At 32.7% G+C, this 23,501-nt stretch overlaps 1 protein-coding gene across 5 annotated transcripts in view; it reads right to left on the bottom strand.

Moving 5' to 3' along the window:
* LOC141455996 (inactive dipeptidyl peptidase 10-like) overlaps positions 1–23,501 on the bottom strand; it is a 333,209-nt gene that overhangs the window by 79,588 nt on the left and 230,120 nt on the right. The window contains exon 1 of one of the 5 annotated variants that reach the window (XM_074131546.1): positions 2,384–2,626. The exons of the other annotated variants lie outside the window; for them this stretch is intronic. Within the exon in view, the coding sequence (XP_073987647.1) occupies positions 2,384–2,449 (66 nt within the window). The 5' untranslated portion in view covers positions 2,450–2,626. Of the gene's footprint in view, positions 1–2,383; positions 2,627–23,501 lie in introns of those variants that run through there. 5 annotated transcript variants of the gene reach the window in all.

Genomic DNA, 23,501 nt, shown 5'->3' with positions numbered 1-23,501 from the left:
GGGTTTTAGATCCATGGAAACCCAGCAAAAAAAAACTCTCTAAAACCCTGAAAGATTGCACGTCATTGATAGTAAGCAATGTGGAGGCCTCCAAGCACTTGGAGATCAGAGGAGACAATACGCAAAATCACTGGCAATAAATTGTGAACCTTGTAAAAGAGCTTTAGGGAGGTTCCTTACAAGAAGTCTCTTTTCTTCACGAATTAGGTGTTGATTTACGTTGAACCTAAACAGCTGTCACCCCAGTTTGCCAGCTTTTGCAATCGCTAGGTTGCAGTAATAGAACACTGGCTTGACTCACTCAGCATGTCTGGATGTATATAAAAGAAGGAAAGCTGTATCTGTTAGATCTTTCAAGGGGATGATGCAATAAGTTTTTGAGGCGGCAGAGTCTAAGGCTACAGGATACTCACCTCTTGTTCTACAATACTGGCCGTAACTATGTTGAATAGGTTCTGCTCTAAACTTTAACTTGAGTACTACTCTTCCAGGCAATACGTGGCATTTTGGTACTCACTCAATAAACTAGGCATTAAAATTGTAAAAAAAATTTCTTCTTTACTTCTTCAAAAAAAATCAAAATCTGTTGTGAAAACTCCTTCAACTTCGTAAGTTCTATCTAAGTAAATTACTACAAACATTACACTTTTACAAAATTATGGCTTCACGATTCCACCGACGGTCTATGACCATGGTAATGTCTTTTGAGATGATTGTTTTATTTTGAATTGTATTTTTCTTTATTAAGCATGTAACATTTATAAATAAAGACTTTAATAATAAATATTGCTTCACGATAGTGAACTCCCAAATTATACTCATTCTAAAAGATAAGTTTTTGATAACAAAACATTCTTTTGGGTACAGTTTTCAGACTCACTAACGGCCTTAAGTTAATTTTCTTTGAAAAGTCAGAGCGAAACTCAAACTATCGGTTATTGCCCTAAAATGGTTTACTTCTTAACAAAAAAAGAAAGAAAAAAAAATAGATTATTTCTTAAAACTGTCCGGTAGGACAGTTGTAAAAGGGTTGATCGTCAAAAACTGCACGAAAAAGCGTGACGTTGAAAAACATCCAACTTTGACAATTTTTTTTCTCTTATTCTATAAAAGATAAAATTCCCAAATTTTCTTTGTAATACAGGGAAAATCCTCGTTTATAACTGTAATTTTATCACAATAACATAGATTAATTAGTTTTAGAGAAAAACGATGCCAAAAATTTGCAAAAACGACCTTTTTCAAAAATTGTTCTTGTTCTTGTTGTTACCTTTTTTATAAATTACGTAGCGCCTAAACGCGAGAACCGATTTTCATGAATTATCTATTTTAACATTATCTATTTTAACTATTATTTAAAAAAAAAAAAAAATCTTAATAATAATAATTTATTGGAATATGACTCTTATAGAAAGGCTAACGTTCTAAACGCTCCTGAAATCAATTTTTCACATTAAGGTAATGGCTCTTCATGTTTCTAGTGGATTTAAAAAAAAAAAGTAGTGAAGTAGGACTTTCGGTCGGTAGTTCGATTTGTAACGGAAACTTATTGTTGTTATTCCCTGGTGTCACCTAACAATGTATCGAATTTTGACTCTCACTTTTGAGTTACGGAGAATACAATACACACATGCGTTCATTTACACATTCACAAACGCATATAAAGACTACTTTCTGAAAAACCACTTTTAAGCCCCCAAAAAAGCTATTACTAATGAAAATTCAATTTCCCTCATTTCCAGAAAATGCAGTACGTCCTGTGGCAATAAGTAAGAGAAAGTAGATATCAATTTATGAAATGATTATTTGTTTTAATTAACAATTAATGATAAGGCACCTAATGCTTTAATTAGGGTTTCATAAAAGCTTTAATAATTACCATTTTGATATACATATACTTTTTCCTGAAAATTTATCAAATGTTTACAAGATAAATTTACACTTTACTATTAACTGATATCTGCCTTAGTCCAAAGCAACAAACCGAAGATAGATTTAGGTAAAAAGTCACTCGTGAGAGCGTTAAATCGAAATTTAAGATATTGTAAAAAGAGGTAATTATTTTAACGATAGTAGGATCCACATTTTAGGAAAAACATATATTGACTTTGGATTACTGTTGAGTTAGCACATAAAAAAGCACACAGATAAGCATACCAAAACATTTAAAAATCGCTACTATGAAAATTATTGCCAATAAATGTATGGCTTTTCATTTTGAATTATCATTTTTTTGGCTAACACTTGTAGCTTTAAGTAATAAATCTGTAATTATTACCATATTTGCAAGAGAATCTTCAATATTTGTGAGTTAAGATTGTTTTAGGAGAAGACTTTAGGATGTATTTCTAAATTACTTGATTCTTTTCATTTATTTATTTACCTCAGTATCTTTAGGCGATATGACAACAACTTTCTTCTTTCGTTTTTCATCATGCCCTTCAGACATCTTGCAGAATGGAAAAAAAATAAAATAAAGGCAGAGTTTTTATGGGAATACTTTGAAAAATAGAAAAACGGCTACGTTAGTAAAAAGTAGGTGGCGGGATTGCCGGGATCCAAGCTCAACAATTGGGCCACGTACAAACGCCACGCTTTCAGGACAGATACTGAGACACCAACTGTTCCCAACACAAACCAAAACCACCGCCCTGTTGTTGGGCTGTTTTGATCGGCTGCACGAACATCTACGAATAAATACGGAAATAAGCGAACAGCATAGTAGATATAGGGAAGCTGTAAGTTGTTGACGTAAACAGAATCGACTTGGTGTAGTGTGCATTACTTCAAGTTTCAATTACCTCCCTCCGCGAAAAGATGTGAATGTTTATTTGAAAATATCACTTTATTCCAGTTTTTCAGCCTAAATATTAAACGTAAACTTCCTCCATATATTCCTCTCCTCGTATCCCTATTTCTTTTTTCGAACATATTCATCATTTCCCTAATAATAATGGTAGTTCTGCAGTCGAATTGGTAGTTCATTCTGTCTCATTATTACTCTAAATATTTGCCAAAGAAAATGATCGCATTTATTGTATTTATTTCAAATTTGTGGCCACTCCATCTGTAGGCAATAGATTTCATAGATATATTTAAAATATAAACTAGACAGTGTTCTTTCAGATAACACTTCCATATTTGGGATATTGCGTCATAAGAACCCGAGACCTCTGCATGGGAATCATGTTTGTTGTTAACCAGTATGCTAATCTTTTATCGATGGATTGTATGTCTGTACGAGGGTCGTTTGAAAAGTTCGTGCAAAGTCAGAGAGATAGCACTACTGGCGCGAATCGAGGTTATGTTTAGTTAGTAGCATCTCTTGGAAGAACACACACCAAGTTTCAGCCAGATCGGTCTATTTCTTTGTGTTTGGCATTCGTTTGAATCGAGGAAGTCGAGTGATTTTCGAAAAATGGACGAAAAAGAATTTCGTGTGCTGATTAAACACTACTTTATGAAAGGCAAAACGCCTCAGGAGACTAAAGAGAAGCTTAATAAACATTATGGTGACTCTGCACCTTCGATTAGAACAGTTTATAAGTGGTTTCAAAATTTTCGGAGTGGCCATATGGGCACAAGTGACGCTGAACGTTCTGGACGCCCTGTTGAGGTTACTACTCCAGAAATCATTGATAAAATCCATGATATGGTGATGGATGACAGAAGAGTGAAGGTGCGTGAGATTGCTAGTGCTATGGGCATCTCGAATGAACGGGTACATAATATTTTGCATCAACATTTGGACATGACAAAGCTATCCGCAAGATGTGTGCCGCGATTGCTCACGCTTGACCAAAAACGAAATCGTGTGAAGTGTTGCAAGGACGGTTTGCAGCTGTTCCAGAAGAATCCGCAGGACTTTAAGCGTTGTTTCGTCACTGTGGATGAAACATGGATACATCACTACACTCCTGAGACCAAAGAACAATCTAAACAATGGGTTACCAAGGGGGAATCTGCGCCAAAAAAGGCGAAGACCGTTCCTTCGGCCGGAAAGATTATGGCGACTGTCTTTTGGGATTCGCAAGGAATAATCCTCATCGACTATCTGGAAAAGAGTAAAACTATTACAGGTTATTGAGGTGCATATTATTCATCGTTATTGGACCGTTTGAAAACCGAGCTGCAAGAAAAACGCCCACGATTGACCCACAAAAAAGTCCTTTTCCATCACGACAACGCACCAGCTCACACCTCAGCAGTTGAGGTCGCAAAATTAATGGAAATAGGGTTCCAACTCGTTTCACATCCCCCCTATTCTCCAGACTTGGCTCCCTCGGACTACTATTTGTTCCCCAATATGAAGAAATGGCTGGCGGGAAAAAGATTTTATTCAAACGAGGAGGTGATTGCAGAAACGAATGGCTATTTTTCAGACTTGGACAAATCCTATTATTCGGAAGGGATCAACAAACTAGAGCAGCGTTGGACGAAGTGTATAAGCCTAAAAGGAGACTATGTTGAAAAATAAAAAAGGTTTAGCCCAAAAAATTAAGTAGTTTTTATTTTTGCACGTACTTTTCAAAAGACCCTCGTATATTGAAAAGATTCTTTATTGCGTACTTATTCAGATATATTAAAACTAATTCTTCATATCTCGTTAAATACAAAATAAAGTACATTTAGCCAAACTGAATTATTTATTTAATGTAGTGTACATTTTTTTTTTAAGAATGAGATGAAAGTAGATGTTTTTAAAAGCGAAGAAGATTGGTCCAACAATACTAAATTGGCCGTGGTGTTTTCATAAATACCGTTTTCAATGGTGGCTAGAACCCGCTTCATTCACAAACTATTCATTTCTTCAATAACATTTAAGACTAAATAGCTATCCATTAATGTTCCATATTCTCCATGGTTTATGACTCTAGATGCGATAATTTCTTACTGCGATTTCCATAAAAACTCTCAATGGAACTTCGTGGATGTCAGTTCAACTGTTCACTTCTCTAACATGGAAATTTGCTTAAGACTGGTGCATGCCTGTATTTCTCTTACATTTCATACGCAGGGTGTAGCAGAGTGTGATTTCAGCAATTTCTCTATTCACAAAAATAATCGTTTGAAAACGATATGCCCAAATTATTCATATCAATTTTTATCTGCAAACATTTAGAAGAAAATACTCTAATCTTCAAACGTGAAGACTACCTTCCAAGAATAGATTGTGATTGAATTAACAGTGAAGTTTAAAGAACTGTAAAAATTAAAAAAAACTGCTCTTTTAATTATTTTTTAAAAAAATTAAACTGTGTTATTATATTATTATAAATCTCCAAATTTTCTTTTTTTATTATGCCATTCTTTCATTTATTTTACATTTCGATCCGAAATTGACAAACTTCATCCTAACATATGTAAATATATCGAGGATGACTTTCATATCATTATATTATCCAATTATTAAAATATATTTACACTCAGTAATGTTATTATTAAAAAATAAATTAATAAACTACTCAAATAATTTTTTTTATTTCTAAAAGAAAAAGAAAACTTTCAATCTCCTACTTTAACGAAAAGTTCCTCAAACAACGAAAAGTTTTAGGCTTATCAGTTGCAGTTGCCAATAACCATTCTTCAATTTTATTGAGAGGGAATAATTCTCGTCTTAATACGAGAATTTAAACAGTTAAAATGATCTTTATAAATGAAATTTAAATTATTCAATCAAAATCAGTAAATTTAAGAAGTAACAAAACACTTTTTTCAACAATATTAAAATGTTAGGCAACAATTTCCAAAAACTAGCTTTGTTGATTTTTAAAGTAAGTAACCGAGATTCTCTTCAATTAATTTAATTTCAGGCGAAGTATTTTCAGAAAAAATTTATCACTAAATTGTGAACTCAGACAAAATAGAAGTAGTTTCTCTTAGTTTTAAAAGGGAATTGAATGAATATTTCATATAATAAAACTTAATAATGGGTAATTTCTTTTTTGAAAGAATAGTGGTTTCATATTTAAAAGGCATTGCAAATTTATATTTTTAGAGTCAACTGTTATTTAGTAATTTATTTAGCAAATGTAAAACGTAAGCAGCAAGTTGTTGCATTGAACGGTGTATAAATAGGGCAAAATAAATTATCATTATCAACTAAATTAACTCGACTACAGATCCTTCTGAAAGTTATTTTATCACTGCTTTAACTTCAATTTACATTTAATTCATTAATAATGATTTTTATAATTTATTAAATTTTGATTCTTTTGCTTCTTTCTGTTGCACCACCATCCCACTTTTCAAAACTGGGATTAACGAAAGTTAAGGTCCGCTAAGGATGGACGAGATGCCAAAAAATGTAAGGCATCAACTACTAAGATATCTCCAAATTGGTTTTTTATCGGTAGAAAATGAAATCACAAGGAGATCTGTTTTCGCGGCACGTTCGTATGAATTCTGTACCTATTAGTGAAGAAATGCATGTTGCAATAAAAATAAAGCAACAATTTAAAAAGTTTTGTCTTAAATAGATTAGTAATGAAAATACTGAAATGTATAGCTACAAATACTGAAATGTATAGCTACAAATACTGAAATGTATAGCTACAAATACTGAAATGTATAGCTACAAATATATATAAAAAAAGAAGAAATAATATTGAAAAATTATTATGCAATAAATGCTCTCAGTATCTAGGTCGGATGGGAGCGACATAACCAACTGCAAGCTGCACCATAACCGTTAAACTGCAATATTTTTGCTTGGTTATTAGATAAAGGAGCCTGGACTGTTCCTAAGCAACCATCATAATGCAGCAATATATGGCTGTGTTCTTCATGGAAGAAAATATAGCTCTCTATGGTTCAACGGCCCCGCAAACTATTTGTGCAAAACAGTTAAAAGATTATTTATGCCATCTTCTATGAAATGCGGTTGTGTTAAACACTGCATTATTTTGAACGATTTTTTTTAAAAAACTATCTATACATAATTCTTGCTAGAATAATAGTTCTATCAATTTTTCAAAAGTATAAATACTTTGCATCAGCAAGTACAAGCCACTAATGATAACGTTTAGCGAACATTTTGTTCCAAAATTTTTACTGCAATAAAAAAAAATAAACAAAAACAAAAAACTGAAATAAGATGGACTGCAAATAAGGAAGAAACCATTTTGTGCCACGTCCTTGTAAAAGCCATAAATTGCCAAGTCGGTGGCAGAATCCTGCACAATTTGACCTTTACATCCTCCTGCTGGGCGCAGCAGTCCTATATAGTGCCAAGGCCGTCCTAAACCCTTCCTATATTTCCATTCTGGTTTAGAATTTACTTTGCTGTACTCTCATCGATTTCTCTCAAAATATTTTCAAGATATCCAGCGAAGTCTGCCTTAATCATGGGTCCTTCGGTCTCCTTCTCGTAAATTTTTGAGGAATCTATTTTCTATTATATTCTCTAAAGCCATATCAACATGCCTACCATCACAAAGGACAATAAAATGCATAAAATTCCTGCCGCACAATTTTTGATTTTTCTTTTTCTTTGTTGATCATCAAAGATTGGGTTCCATCCACCTGATTTGCCGTCCTAACCATTCAAGGATCAAGTGTTTCGCTTTGTGGCCCAAACATAAGAAACAGCAAGTTTCTAATTTTTTCCAAAAACTTTCGACTTCATTTTTCTCAAAAATATTATATAAGTTTAAAACGCACTATTCATGAAAAACATCTACATACAAACACCTTTCGAAAGGTATTCCATGCATAGTGGTTATTTTAAAAATTGATACAGAAATATCTGATTAATTGTAAAAAAGTAGGCCTCAAAACTGAGCCGGCATTATGAAAGGAATTCACCTACCATAAGAATATAATTAATCAGAATCATCAAATCCAGTTACGATTTTTTGCATTTTGTTCATCGTTACAATCAATAACCTGTTGACCTATTCAGTTCAGTTAGAACAAAAAAACAACACGCCAAATGAAGAAGTCTCGAAAGTCAGAACTTTAATCGAAAATACAATAAAATAAATTAGATTTGTGTGAACAATATCTGAAAAAAGGACAAAAGGTGTCCTTTCCTAATTTAAGAAAGGACAAGGACAACCAGGTGTTAAAAAAGGACTGTTCTTTCCAAGAAAAGGGCAGTTGGCAACCCTATTGAAACACATCAGTCACTTTCCCTAATGACTAAAAACTATTATAAGAATGTTAATCTTTAGCTCAAACCAACGGATGGTTCTTGTTCCGGTCTGTAAAAGCTAAATCCAACCTCCCTTCATCTCTATCAATCCTATGCCAGTTTGATCTATGCAAAAAAAAGAGTAGCCACTCTGCAATTTACAGAGGAGGCTCATACCACTAAGGTAAATTTTGAAAGATGATCGAGTCATACAATATCCATGCCTTAACCATAGTAAAACTCTATGCCCTGTTTCATCTGGTACTCATTAACACTATATGGTATCTTAAACTCAAGCTTCTTTTCCAACTCTAGCAACTATCAACATCATATTTTTCTTTTCTCTACATTTGGATACGAAATATCTCAATTAATATTAAGCTTATCAAATAAAACATCAAAAGACGTAATACAAAAAAGCTTTCCAAATAGAATGACCAAGACAAAGCATTGCCTTAATTGAATATGAAGTAAAATAATTAATGGTGGATTGGGGTTCTTAGTTGGCTTTTAGAGAAATTCAATCTTCTTTCTCCATTGTTGTCTAAACGGAGAGTGAACAGCGTAGAAAGATTATTTTTGATTATCTTCTACTCTTTTGTTTTCCACCAATTTATTTCCAAATAGGTTGTATTTTTGTCATGTTTGTTTCAATTTCACCAACAGAAGTCTGTTACGAGATCATCACTTACATCCTCTTAGGAGTTCATTTGTCCAAGTTATGGTTGGTTAACTTTTAGGATGCACCAATAACTCTAATTATTTCCCCTAATCATTAGTCTTAAGATTCACAAAAAATAGCGAGTGATATGCATAAACTGTTCAAATTATTACTATGGTAATATTACATTTGTATTAATTTTCTTTTGTAATGGAAGAACAAATGTTTTGTAATCCATCAGATTTTCAAAACTGAGTTTTTATTGCAGCATATTTTTCAAAAGAATATTGTAGACAATTCAATCTGATATTTCATTTCATTATAACAATAGTCCTAAAAATAATTAAGTTCACATTAAGATAAAAACTAAATCGTTTTCAATAATTTTGGAAATATTGGACTCATTTAACTTTCTTAACATTTGGTAGAGAGAAACCTATAATACAAATAAATATTAAAGAATATTCTATTACCCCAATTTCTCTTCGTTCATAAAATCCATTTTCCAGTGCCATTTCCTGAAAAATATCTCAATTTAATTTTAAAACTTTATGGAAGCGCTAATCACTGCAAAAAACAAGCAAAAATTGAAAATAATGTATAAAGAAATGTTTTCGATTTAAGGATTTTGATTGTTTACATCTAATTTTCGGATTTATATGATTTCAGAGAAAGCATCATCTTTGAAATTTTTTTCTTATACTTTTTCGTTTTCAGTTCACTGCTTAACGCACCCCGCTTTTAGCCCTTCTCTCTTCTGTATTAATATTCAATTTTTTTTAACTTCAATTTTGTATATTTTCTAAAATAGTGTTTTCTGTTAAACGATTCCACCCAACTGGGAACGTGTTTTGATTACATCAGGTGCCAGGGATATCGACCAACAGATTTCATTTTTAAAGCAAATATTGCTATTTAAATACTTTTTACAAACTCCTTTTTTTTTTTTTAATTATATATTCTTCTTGACAGCTCTTATGATAAAAATATCTTTGGGATTGGTTCAATATCGCTTTTTAAACTTTGTTATTGCCACGTTTCTACAGCGGAGTTTGCAACATTAAACTATTGTATACTTAATCACTATTCTTTCTTAGGACTTCTTCAGAATCTGTATTACTTTTGGCTGCAGTAGGATGACCTTCAACTGTGGTCATCTAATCCTTATATTTTAATACTGTTATTGTTAAAGCACTTTCATTGCCATGGATCATCATCCATTGTTTGTTACAAAGCATAAAATGTTGAAATTGTACACAATATTTTCTTTTCACAGAAGTAGTAAAAAATGGAGTCCTTCCAAGACTCTTCTGGATTGATGATGGTCGACTGCATTGTGATTTATGTAAAATACATTTCTAGGTTGGAAAAAGATTGATGAAGAGAAAAAAAGATTGAAAAAAGAATGATGATGTCAATCAGCTTAAATAAAGTTCAATACTATTAGTTCTCTTAGGCTTTGGAATTAATCCTCCTTATGCCCGAGCTCTTCTCTAGGAAATGACCTACTTGCATTAAGAAGGAGATAGTTCAGGAACTTACAAAAAAAATTCCACAAATTGTGCAACTCCTCCTATCTTCCTAATCTTATAGAACTAAAAATTGTAGCCTGCTTCTGATGCTGATAGGAATCAACAGAAAGTTTTATGTATCCTGGATAAACAATTACCTTCTTTAAATACATATTTATTATTGTTTATTCCTACAAGTTTGATGGAGTATACAAGCATTGGATAAATTTTAACAATACTCAGTAACTTTTATGTCCTTAATTTACGCAATAATTTATTTGCAACCCAAAAGTTGAGAATAAGGAACAACTTTTCATAGAATTGAAAGGACATCAAAGACATCAGAAACTATGATAATCTGTATAAAATATTTTGGGTGACGAGATTTCAAAACAATTTTTAGAAATAGAAATAAGAAATTCAAGTTACAATCAGTCAACTAGCGCATTCTAACGGAGAAGGTAGAAAGTAAACTAGTTAAAGTACCTGGCTTGTGGCGCTTCCAGTGGACAATTCATAAAGTATTACACTGCAAGTAATATACTTAATGTTTTTTTTTGTTTAAAATTCAATTTTCTTTTTATTTAATTGTTGATTAAACTATAAACTAGACTTAATTTTATAGCGTATTAATTATTGATTTCTGTTACAATTCAATCCACCTTTAGTTGGTTTATATGTAATGATTTCTAGGTAGTAGATTACTAGTTAATGGTTTAAACACACGATAAATTGCATGCTTTGATCTATTAAACAAAAACACAGTTCAAATAAAATCGTTACGGTAACTATTCCTATTTTAATGAGAATGATCATTTCTTGTATATCTCAATATTCACTTTCGAAATCGTGTATGAACTTTTCCAATTCATACCGGTATTGCATTTTCATCCATCTAACCACTATCACATCTAAGATCTGAAAATATGCAGAGGTAGCCATACTCAGAGATGCCCATTTATAAAAGTAGAATTACCGGGACTGAAGGTCAAGCTTCACCACAGATGATTGATAGATGTTAACAGAACAGTGACCACAAAGCCATATCCTCCACTCTCTGTAAGAAGTGGATTTATATTGTTATAGTCACCATTGAAAAAAGATGCCTTGGCAGAAAGTAGCTGTTTTCTCTGCGCCCAGATTTCACCTTCAATGTGTACAAGACCGACCACCAATGCTTATATAATAAGCCACTCCATTTTGAGATCATTGATGGATAAAATAATGTATTAAATATGTTTTAGAATAATGACTGATGCCAATTTTTGCGTAATAACAAAATAGTAATAATAACTATTGTAGGCTTTTCTGACTCTCTGCAATTCTTACAAAAATTTTGATTTACAAATTTTTTTAAAATCAAAATGTTCATCACTTAAGTTAAAAGTAGTAGGGGAATATTATACTTTATAACTTTTTGGCAAGATTTATAATGGATCTGGCATGTAGCAGAATCTACAAAGAAAGTTGTAGCATGAACCTCATTACATAGAGATATCTTGAGAGATCACAATAAGCGAGGAATTCAGCCACGAACCTGAACGATGCCTGTGAAGACACAATAAGTTCCCAACTCTGAAAACAGCACTTTGACTGTACCACAATCCAACAACAGACCCGTAGACTAGGATGAAACATTTAGGCGAATACGTGCTGATTACTACTTTGGTTAATGTAAACATTTAAACTTCACTTTGTCAGAGTGGCACTATGTTTTTGGCAAGTGTTTAGCCTAGCTAAGATCAAAGAGGTATGTTGAGTTCGCAGGTGTGAATTTAACGATTCCTGCGCAAAATTTTATTGCAACATAAAAAGTGATTTTAATGATGGTGTCAATTGCAAATAACTGAATTTTGTGAGTTCTCCATATTTGTTTAATTTTATATTTCAATAGGAACTAGAAAAGTAACTTCTTTAGATAAAAGATTAATCAAGCATAAATGGCTACCTTAGTCTGACAAAAAATTCAGTTCTTTCTAACTATTCACCAGAATGTGCTAATTAGAACCTAATCCTGGCATCTCTTCATGACAAGAAAATATCCTTCTTCCAGGAATAACATCTTGAAAATGGCCAGCGAGTCACATGCAGACATTGCACTATTGCTTAAGAGAACCCTTTAGACGTGTCAGTGACAAATGACGGGAGACATTATGTGAAATGAGTTTGTTGATTAACTGTGTAATTATGGCAAGCTGTTAGCTCAAGTACTTGTCCTCTGACGTTCATTCAATCATTTACTTCAATCAGACAGAATGAGCTTTAGACTTAACTCTAATGACAACAGCAACGCATCTAGTAAAATCACTTCCACTAAGATAGTGAGTATAATCTACTGTGAATCAAAATATTGATTACACACCTGTTTGGATTCCTTTTAGATGATTGCCAATTGAAATACCAATATTCACCTTGGCCCACTCTAATTCATTCTGCGGAATTACAACTAACTTCACACCAATGTTCTGATTAAAGATAACAGTCTTTATTTATGCACTGCCCTGTTTGTGAAATTAAGTTGTTTGTATGTTTAAATTAATTCTACGTCACAAAGACCCGGTATTTGTCTATCGCTCCCTTCAATCCCGTATAGGCTCTGTTGAGCCTTGGCTAAAGAAATGGAGAACCAAAATAAACGAAAACAAATGTAATTACGTTTCATTCTCCCTAAGGTGAACTATTCTTCCACCCGTTTACCTAAACCTCACTCCTCTTCCTACAACAGATTGTGGTAAGTACTTAGGACTCTTCATGGACAAACGCCTAACCTGGAATCCACATTCTAGACTCAAACGGAAAGAACTGAACAGACGATACAAACTTCTCTCTAGACTTCTCGACTATCTAAACTCTCACTACAGAATAAACAACTTATCTACACTATGTTACTGAAACCTGCCTGGACTTACGGATTGGAGCTTTAGGGATCAGCCAAAGCTTCCTATATCTACAGAAACCAATCTTTTCAATCAAAAACACTCCATCGAATTGTTAATGCTCCTTAGTTTGCACAGAGATATCCTTGTTTCCTAATGTTTCTGAAGGTGCAAGACTAATTTCCCAACTTACTGCATTACCATGAAATCTCCCATGATGATTCCAGCGCACAGTGAAGTAAGTGCCAGTGCTTAACAGTAAAGTGCACTTCTTTGGGAGTTTTCCTTTTTGGGTGATTGCTGCCCCTCATGCAACTCAAGAATTTATACATATGTATTATGTTGTATCAGCTTCACTTGTTGCAGAAATGTACTGCAGTTGTGAAAATAAATAAAGTTAAAAAGAAAATAATAATAATTCTATTTCACAGTTATATTGTTAATGCTTGGGCAGGCACTCATATTAATCATTCTTTTTTACAAAGAAATACCAAGAAAGAAATCTTCTGCACAAGAATGCAGAAACTTCTATTTTGAATTAATCGAAAAACATTAAGTAAATCGTTTATTGGTTATAGTGACAACAAACTAAAAGCATTAACATTCAATAGCAAAGAATAGAAAAATATTTAAAGTACGGAACAGTACTGGCATAAATAGTTAAAACACCTGCTTGTTCAACCTGATGTGGTAGCAGTGTATTTGAACGTAACCTCCATTAAGATTACGTCCAAAAGATAAAAGAACCATACCTAACTTTTATGCAACACAAAGTTAAGTTCCTATAAAATGAACATAAAGCGTCTTTTCAGGTCACTTATTTATTTGTTCAACTGCAATAAGTTAATAAGAAGCTAAAAAGGTGGTGTCTCAAACTAACTTAAACTTTTCTCTTACAACAGCTTCCTTAAATAAATGAATATATTTGCTTCAAACAAGGAATATTTGCTAAAAGTTCACTTTAACTAAATGTTTAATTCTGATGGAAGCTGAAACAACACTTTAGAGAAACGTCTTTGTTGTTTGCATTTCTATTACTTTAGCAAAGTGTAGAAGTACCTTAATGTTAGTTGTAATAAAGTGTATTCACCGCATCCTTCCAAAAAAATAAATTTTCCTGTCAATTTATGAGAAATCTCGGGGTTGAAGAAGAAAACTCATTAGAATGATGGAAATACACATGAAAATTGCGTTCATAAATACAAAATATCTTCAAATAAATTGTGATGAGCTGCCAATAAATGTATAATTAGAGGTGCCTTGTCACATAGTTAATGATTTTGACGTATAATTGTTGTTATGTTCTTTAGGTAAAAGATTGTAAAAGTTTGTACATTTGGTACGGTTTTTGAGGATTTTATTTATTTTATATTATTTGTATTGTACAAATAATGTGGCGCAGTTGAGTTTGTATTTTTTTTCAACCAGGGGCTATTTTAATAAATATTTGGACAAAACTTGATGTGAGGGACTACCAATACATTATAATATTTAATTTTCACCTTCAAGGTTCTTTAAGGTTATCCATAAAATTTTTCACTCAGATTAAAGAATTGCATTTCGTTATCAATCTTCAGAAATTCTTTCTATTTTCCTTCAGATTCAGATTGTATTAGAAGGGCGGTTCCACCAAAAAGGGGAAGAAACGCAGGCAATCCAAAATGGCCATTGTTCCCCGCCCACCACTCATCTCATCAGAGATACCGGGGTTTAAAAACAAATCCGGCTAAAAGTTGCCAGATGACAATGCAATAAACTGATAAAGTAGCAACAGGACACTAGGTAGCATGGCGACTCAATCGCCCAGTGCACTGAATAAACCTAGACAGTTCTGGTAAAGATTACCAGATGTCACAATCTCCGGCTGGGAGACATTTAACCTCCCGAAGACGAGAAATCTAGTTTTAGAATAAACGGGGCACACCTCTACAAAGTGCCGCACAGTCTCATTGGACTCTACCACAGCCAGCACAAATTGGCGACTGGGTAAGGCCGCTTTCCTTTACCTTGCTGGCTTCTGGAAACTCAGGGCAACCAAAAGACATGCAGCACATTATCCCACCCATTATCTTAATCAGTTAGGATCCTCTTACAGATATAAATTGCACATTGATCACAATTGCCTTCTTCCATGTTACCTTTGACGTACAAGATATAGATGACGGGCTAACATTCGTCCAACACAAATACTCTGAGGTACTCGTGGCTACTAGAGCCAGCTCAGAAAAGCGGAAACCTTTAAGACAAGGTCACGATATACGATTTAAGTAATAGTTAATAATTCCTATACTTTTAAATCTCATAAACCATTAGTGGAAAAGATGTAATAGAAGCAATAAGCAATTTTAATTGAAAAATGGATAGTTTTATGACATTTGTAATTCTGATTGTGTTTATTTTTTATTTTAAAATTCGTGAAAGTTTTCACAATAGACAAGGGAATCGATATAACAACTGGAAAAGGGAAGAAGTCCTTCTTCAAGCAAGGAGGATGAAAAAACTATACCTGCGTTGTTCTAGAAAAATGCTCCTGTTTAAAAGACAAGCATAAGGAAAGTAATAATACAATTGAAGGAAATTTGCTGAAATCAGAGAAATAGATCAGCAGAATATTGATGGCAATCTCTTTCCTAGTAAAAGTGATCTGCTAAAGAGATTTGAGAAGGAGACTAAATGCTCTGAGGTAGGCAATTAAAAACTGAAGCATCACTTTCTTTTAACCAGTAGACTATTTAATATGCAATGAACTAGCCACGTCAACAGAGTTCAGAGGAAAACAAATTCTACCACTAAAATTAAAGTCTAAGGAGCAAAGGAAATCTCTGGCTAATTGATTCATTCTAGCATATTTCTTCAGAAAATGGATCTCAAGAAACAGGTAATAACGGATTTACCATAAATAAATAAAGATTCATTTGTTTTATAGATCACATTACTAATAATAGAAAATAAAAAAAAAAGGCATATTGAATGTATACAGAAAAAAAATTGGTTTTACTAGCCAATGGCAGGTTATATTTGTGTGTTTTTTCTACGTTATGAAAAGCAAGTGGACAGGAGGTCACGTGGCGCTCCGTGTATGACACCCATGTATTAAACTTCACGTTTTGCCCCATCCAACTATGATACTAGTATCGCTAGCGACGGCCACCTGTTATACCAACAATACATGGATTAAATACATTTATCCTCTTGCTGATATAATCTAAACTACAAAAAAAAGAAGGTTTTGTAGAATATATTGTGAAGAATATTATTATGATAAAGATATTTTAAAAATACCAGGAAAAAAAAAAAAAAAACAGATTATGTTGCGATTGGCCATCCGATCGTATCTGACAGTTTACTTAGAATAAGGATAAACAATAAAGACATACTTTAAAGTACAGTATCTTGGATCCATTTTAACGAAAGACTGAACCTGAACGGACATCAAGAAGAAAATAGACAAGAAAAGATCCATGAGCGTACCTTTAATGGAAAGTGTACTTCTTTATGAGTCACGAATGTTTAGACTCTGGCAGCAAAGTTACGCATTGCCCTAAATGCAACTGAAATAAGATTTTGGATGAGTTGCCTGGGAAAAATGGACCTCTTCTTGACAGAATAGATGAAAGAAGTTTGTTGTATTGTAGGGATACCCTAAGAAAGGATGTAATGGGTCTTCCTTTGCAGGTATTTAGTGGCATCCACCTGGCAGGTAGAAGAGAGGGCCAAGATGGAAATAAATATTTCTGAAATGTCGGCAAGAAATTGGTGTTAAATAAATTTAATGAAAATATAACACGAAATATGAACAAGTTAAAGACCAACCTTTTTTAAAAAATTTTATGTTAATGTATTTTGAATAGAATCTATTTTTAAAAGTTTGCCCAAAAAAGTAAAACAAGTAGGTAACTCACACATTTTTGTTTTGTTTTGTTTTTGACTTAGGAAGAACTGCGTCAGATATACTGGTGGCTAGGAAACACTGGCCAGCGAAAACTGACAGCTCAGTTTGTTTAAGATAAAGCTTCCTTGTCAACCCAACATTTCCTTTACATTCTTTAAACATTGACACCTTCCATAGTGTTGATAGTCACATCCATTGAGGAAATAGACCACTTCCACCTCACATTCAATGTGGCTGTGAAGGTTAAAGTTTTCAACAATGTTTCTATAACAATTTTTGTTGGGATTAAGAAAAAGACCTTCAAAGTTTAATAGAAAGGAACTAGAATCAAAGAAACAAGTTTATCTATTTATTTACCCATTAACACCAACAGACTAATTGTTGCTGTTAAATAAAAACAAATAAATTTAAAAAAATTATAGTAATAATGTGCTAAAACATATTGAGTATTTAATTGTAGAAGCAGTATTTATATACTTATGATGTTTTATAAATAGATTAGAATTTTTGATTATTATTTTGACGTAAAAAATCACAATCAGATTCAATTATTTCCTCCAGGTTCGGATTCTATGCTTGATTTAAGATTTTTCTTTTCGTTTGTATCTTATGTGCAACGTAAGATTGTGAAGGCCAGAGGCGAGCTTATGTATTTAAATGGTTATTCTTTTACTAAAGAAATAAAATTGTGCTCTCTCTGTAATCTGAGAGACAAAGAAACTGTGTTCCACTTTATAGCAATCTCCCCTATTCTGATTCGAGTTCCGCCTAAAATTTTTTAAAAAGCGCAGTCTAAATTTTGATGAATTTATTGAATATTTGGATGGGAAGGATTGGCTAAGTTTGATCAAATTTTGCAAAGAAGCTTGCCAATATAGATTCCTCCTAATATCGGAGTTTAACTATTAAATAATTTCTAAATTTGCAATAATTATTATTATATGTATTTAAAATATGTAATGTCGATTAAGTATAAACTTCATGATTTTATATGTTTTTCATTTATTTACTTTAGTTAAGGGTGTCTTCTTATAAGTTTTTTATTTATGTTTATTTCTCACCTCTTTGTTATTATTGCTCTTTACATTATTGCATGCGGAGTACATGCTTCTTTGTAACTCTTTCTTTTGTGCTTTTTGTAGTTTTTTCTCCTTAGCATGAAGTACTATTTTATTTATTTATTTATTTATATAAAGTGTTTTTTGAAGCCGAAGTTGCTAATTATAAATTTTTTTGGTGTTTGACGACTCTTCAGACGGTCTAAGGACCATGAATATGTCTGTCTAAGCTTTTGTATTTGTATTTGTAATTATCTAAAACCTTTTAATAAAGACTTCTTATTATTATTATTATTATTATTATTATGTGAAACAAGCCTTTGTTAATGAATTCTAAAGCCTTCGCAGGAACAAACGTACAATAATACATATATGAATAAATAAATGTATAAAAACTTTTTAAATAAACATAATTATTAAGTAAGTAAGTAAAGTAATCGCCTATTTTTTCAGGCGGGGCTTTACGTCCAACTACCAATTAGGTGTCGTGGACGGAGGCGACTAGCAAACATACTTTACTGTAAATATCTTGTATTATCCATTAAATAAAATCCAAGTGCTAAGACCGGGAATCGAACCCAGTACTACAACGCATATTAGCTTTGCAGGTCTCGCCTCTAACCGCTCGGCTACCGTGGCGCCTAACATAATTATTAATTAGAACTTAATTCATTATTGCCAGCAAACCAAGATTGTAAAAATTACAAGATAAGAGAGATGGGTTAGGTTAAATGCTTTTATGAATTTAGTCAACTCTTTTCATTGGAATAAAATATTTCAAGCAATTTCTAACTTGCCAAAAGCGGTTTGTTCGAAGTTGTAATTAAATAATGAGCGAATAAATAAATAAACTCTCAAACAATTTAATGAAGCACACTAAAAAATATATAACAAATGAATAAAAAAAAATAAAATAATAATACCTCAGAATAAATAGCAACTCTAACAGAAGCCTAAAAATTATAAAACAATATTGAATTAAATGATTGCAATTTTTTAGAAACGAAGAAAAAAACAAAGCACTTTAAAATCCAATAAAAGAACTTTTGTCCTCTAGATTAATTGTTCAATTTCCATTAAACACATTTCAATTCCTAATCAAGGAATTACAGTGATGGCCAATTTTCCGTACAGGCACCATTTCTCCCGGACTAATCCGCTTAAAATTTCCTTTAATTTAAAAGGAAGGCTTTTATAAGGTTATTTTTATCCAAATAACTCCTTCTAAATTCTTTTAAATATAGACAAATTGCATTGGTATATAGGTATCTTCTTATGCTTTTGATTGCAAACGGTGCTTGAAGCTGTTTTTTACATATATTTTACAATTTCAATTTAGCAAATATAATAGCAGTTTCAAATTTTTTGTGTCATAATTCACATTTTTACACGAGTTTTATAAATACGATATATAGGTTTGTACTATTCAGGCTTTCTCCATACATTTTCATCCTAAGCTCTAGTTTTACTTAGCTAATTTAGAGACCTTCACATTGCTAACAACATGTAGCTCATTTAAAGTTACCACGAAGAAGCTAGCTGAGTAACAATGCTCTTTGCAGAGAGAGCGAACCATGACTTTGGTATTGACGGGCATAGAAGAGTAGCATTAGTGGTCCGCGACATATTTAAATACAATTCAAAACTAAAACTTGGTTTATATATTTTAATTTTTTTTTTTTGGAGAGATATAATCTTATAACCTATGTACAAATAAGATACCATTGCCAGCCGCATTTGCGGGTTCATGAGGTTTTCGTCTCTCCCCAAACTAGACTCGGTCTTTAAATCTAATACTAGATTAACAAAAAATTCAAAATGATAGATACCAGGGATTTACTTCAAAAAGGGATTTTCAACTGCACAACTTATTGTTCTCAAGTGAAAAAGTGATACCTCTTTTACAAAGAGAGAGAAAACAAATCTGAATGGTTATCCTTAAAACCATCAACTGCCTAAGAGAAACAATCTACTAGGAGCATAATTTTGCCATTTTTAACTCTAACAAAGAACCGTTAGTGTCTATTATCTGCAGAAAAATTTCTTTCACTCATCACATCGATAATCAAAAATTAAAAAGTAAAATGAAAATGAAATGATCAGTCATTACTTAGAAATAGAGGAGCCATACACATTCATTATTGAGTACATACCGAAAACGTGCTGTTTCATTAAATATGCAAGACACTGGTGGGAAGTAATGGCAATGTTCAGGTTACGTTGTGGTAACAGAACGAATAAATTTCTAGGCAGTTCTGTGTTTTTTAGATACTGAATGTTTTTGCATTAGAAATGAGAGTTCTATTTTTAGACTACTTTATTTAGAAATTGTTGTACTTATATTTTCTAGTGGTTTATTATGTGACCGCGTGCCTTAACGGCCTTGAAAAGGGTTAAAAGGAAAAATAATCTGTTATGAACTCTAAAACACTACTTTCTTTAACCACAGTTCTGATAATAGTGAATGAAAAAATAACTTCGAACTTTCGACTAACACCAAAATTTACTAAAATATTGAATTCGCAGTTATACTTTGTACAAATTATTGGTAAAAACCATATAAAATACAGAGAAATGACTTCAAATACCCCAAATCCCTGCGAACATCATAGTAAATGTTCATGAAAGACGTTTCTAGTAAAGGAGTACGTCTTGAGACCTAACTTGTTTAGTTAGCACACCAAGCTGACGAGATCACTGGATTGATTTTTGAGAAAACCGCAGATAAACAAACCTTTGATAAATACTTTTTCATGATTACAGATTATTTTCATTTTACAGATGTGGACATCAATTTCAAAAAAATTTTAGAGGGACGCTTAACCTCACTCTTTCACAGTATTGATTAAAATGAAACGTCCCTTAACATAAATAAATAAAGCATTCAAGTTATAGATTAATGGGAATGTTTATTTAATAGTTTTAAGAAAGTCCGAAGAGCCATTTTAGAGAATTCCTCAAAAATTGGAAATCATTTCAATAAAGTAGTACTTCCATTGATCGGAAGTTTATTCTCAGAGATTGCAAAATGGTACTTAAATCAAATACAGATTTTAACTTCCTGCTTTTGATTTTTTGAGTAATGCTGACCAGTTTGTAAAAAGTACTTTTCCATTCAGAAGAGCACTAAAGACCTGGTTTAACTAAATATCACAAAATCTGGTCATATTACTTCCTCCTACAAGTGGAAAAATGACAAAAAAAAAATTCTTATTTTAGTTTTTAATTTGTTTTCACCGTTGAGTTACATCAGTGAACCAAATCAAAAGTTAAAATCACTCAAAGTTCTAACTATAATGGTAACTCCTTCATTTCAAACCAGTAGTTATCCTTACTGCAAATACAAACTACAATTTGAGGATTATACTTGGCTTAACTCTTTATAACTCTTAATCTCTTACCTAATGATCTAACTTAGTACTTGTGCTTCAACAGCTCTCCATATTTTAGGTCTTATACTTCTAATCTCCTAATAAATATTACCGAAAAATTGTTTCAAATAAAAGTGTTCATATTAATTAATCACTTTCTCTCTCTAAAAAAAAAAACACTGGCTCTTGGAAACTTACATCCATGGACATCTCTTGATAAAAGCCTACTAAACTATTTTATGAACTATTATTCAACGACGTTTAATATACTGTGATGATAGATAGCCCATGATCCCCATTTTTAGTAATCTTTTATACGTTCTACGATAAGTTGATAACAGAGGCTCATCATCATTTTACCTCTTTCTTCTATGCTATACATTGAAATTATTTTCTGCTGATTGCCACAATTTACATACAAAACAAATGTAGCGTAACTACAGACTTCATATTCTTGAAGAAAGTGGTTCTCAGCAAGAGTATTATAAAAGAACTGAAGTCTCAAAAGATTCTCATAACACTAGTTCGTTAAAAGCCTACTAGATAGCGTTAGTACTGCAACAGTATTGCTTATTTAATTGATGTGCTTTCTTCATTCTTTAACTTAAATAAGAAAGCTACAAAAGTATTTATTTCGCTAAAATAAATGAAAATATTGCGATTATAGGTAAGTTATTACAACATTGTAGTTTATATTTAAATAGCGAATAAAAGAATATTAGCAACCGATGCTTTTGCAGACAGTAAGTATTGTAAACAATTTAGATAAAAATAAGTCTGAATTGTGCAAATGGAAATTTCTGTAGCGCTGACGTGAAAGGACTACAAGATGAGCAAACAAAAAATATTTGAGGCAGGACATTCGTGCAATTATTGCTTCAGTGTACTGTTGGATGATATTAGCCAGGAATTACATTGTTTTTGAATTTGTTTGAACAAATAGTTGAACAAATTAAAAGAGCAACAATATCTGAGCCTTCTCAATTGTACCACTACCGGATTCCGGCGTTCTCTGTTAACAAGCAAACTCCAGTAAATGAGTTAACTCAAGCTCCTAGTAAAATAATACTACCAGCCAGCACTGCTTGATTCGAATCAGGCTAACTTTCTTACATAATACTTTCCCAAAATTATTATTACTAAACGTGAACCAGTAAATGGGAGGTCCACAGTTCAAAAATGCGTGTAATTAACAAGTACAAATTATTATTAACAAGTAACAAAAATGTTTTTAGTAAGCTATGTACGAGGGTCGTTTGAAAAGTTCGTGCAAAAATAAAAACTACTTAATTTTTTGGGGTAAACCTTTTTTATTTTTCAACATAGTCTCCTTTTAGGCTTATACACTTCGTCCAACGCTGCTCTAGTTTGTTGATCCCTTCCGAATAATAGGATTTGTCCAAGTCTGAAAAATAGCCATTCGTTTCTGCAAACACCTCCTCGTTTGAATAAAATCTTTTTCCCGCCAGCCATTTCTTCATATTGGGGAACAAATAGTAGTCCGAGGGAGCCAAGTCTGGAGAATAGGGGGGATGTGAAACGAGTTGGAACCCTATTTCCATTAATTTTGCGACCACAACGGCTGAGGTGTGAGCTGGTGCGTTGTCGTGATGGAAAAGGACTTTTTTGTGGGCCAATTGTTGGCGTTTTCTTGCAGCTCGGTTTTCAAACGGTCCAATAACGATGAATAATATGCACCTGTAATAGTTTTACCCTTTTCTAGATAGTCCATGAGGATTATTCCTTGCGAATCCCAAAAGACAGTCGCCATAATCTTTCCGGCCGAAGGAACGGTCTTCGCCTTTTTTGGCGCAGATTCCCCCTTGGTAACCCATTGTTTAGATTGTTCTTTGGTCTCAGGAGTGTAGTGATGTATCCATGTTTCATCCACAGTGACGAAACGACGCTTCAAGTCCTGCGGATTCTTCTGGAACAGCTGCAAACCGTCCTTACACGATTTTGTTTTTGGTCAAGCGTGAGCAATCGCGGCACCCATCT

This window comes from Rhodnius prolixus, unplaced genomic scaffold (genome assembly GCF_049639745.1).
Source record: "Rhodnius prolixus isolate KJV_2025 unplaced genomic scaffold, Rpr scaffold_4, whole genome shotgun sequence".
NCBI classification, from domain to species: Eukaryota; Metazoa; Arthropoda; class Insecta; order Hemiptera; family Reduviidae; genus Rhodnius; species Rhodnius prolixus.
This window is presented reverse-complemented; position numbering and strand designations above follow the sequence as displayed.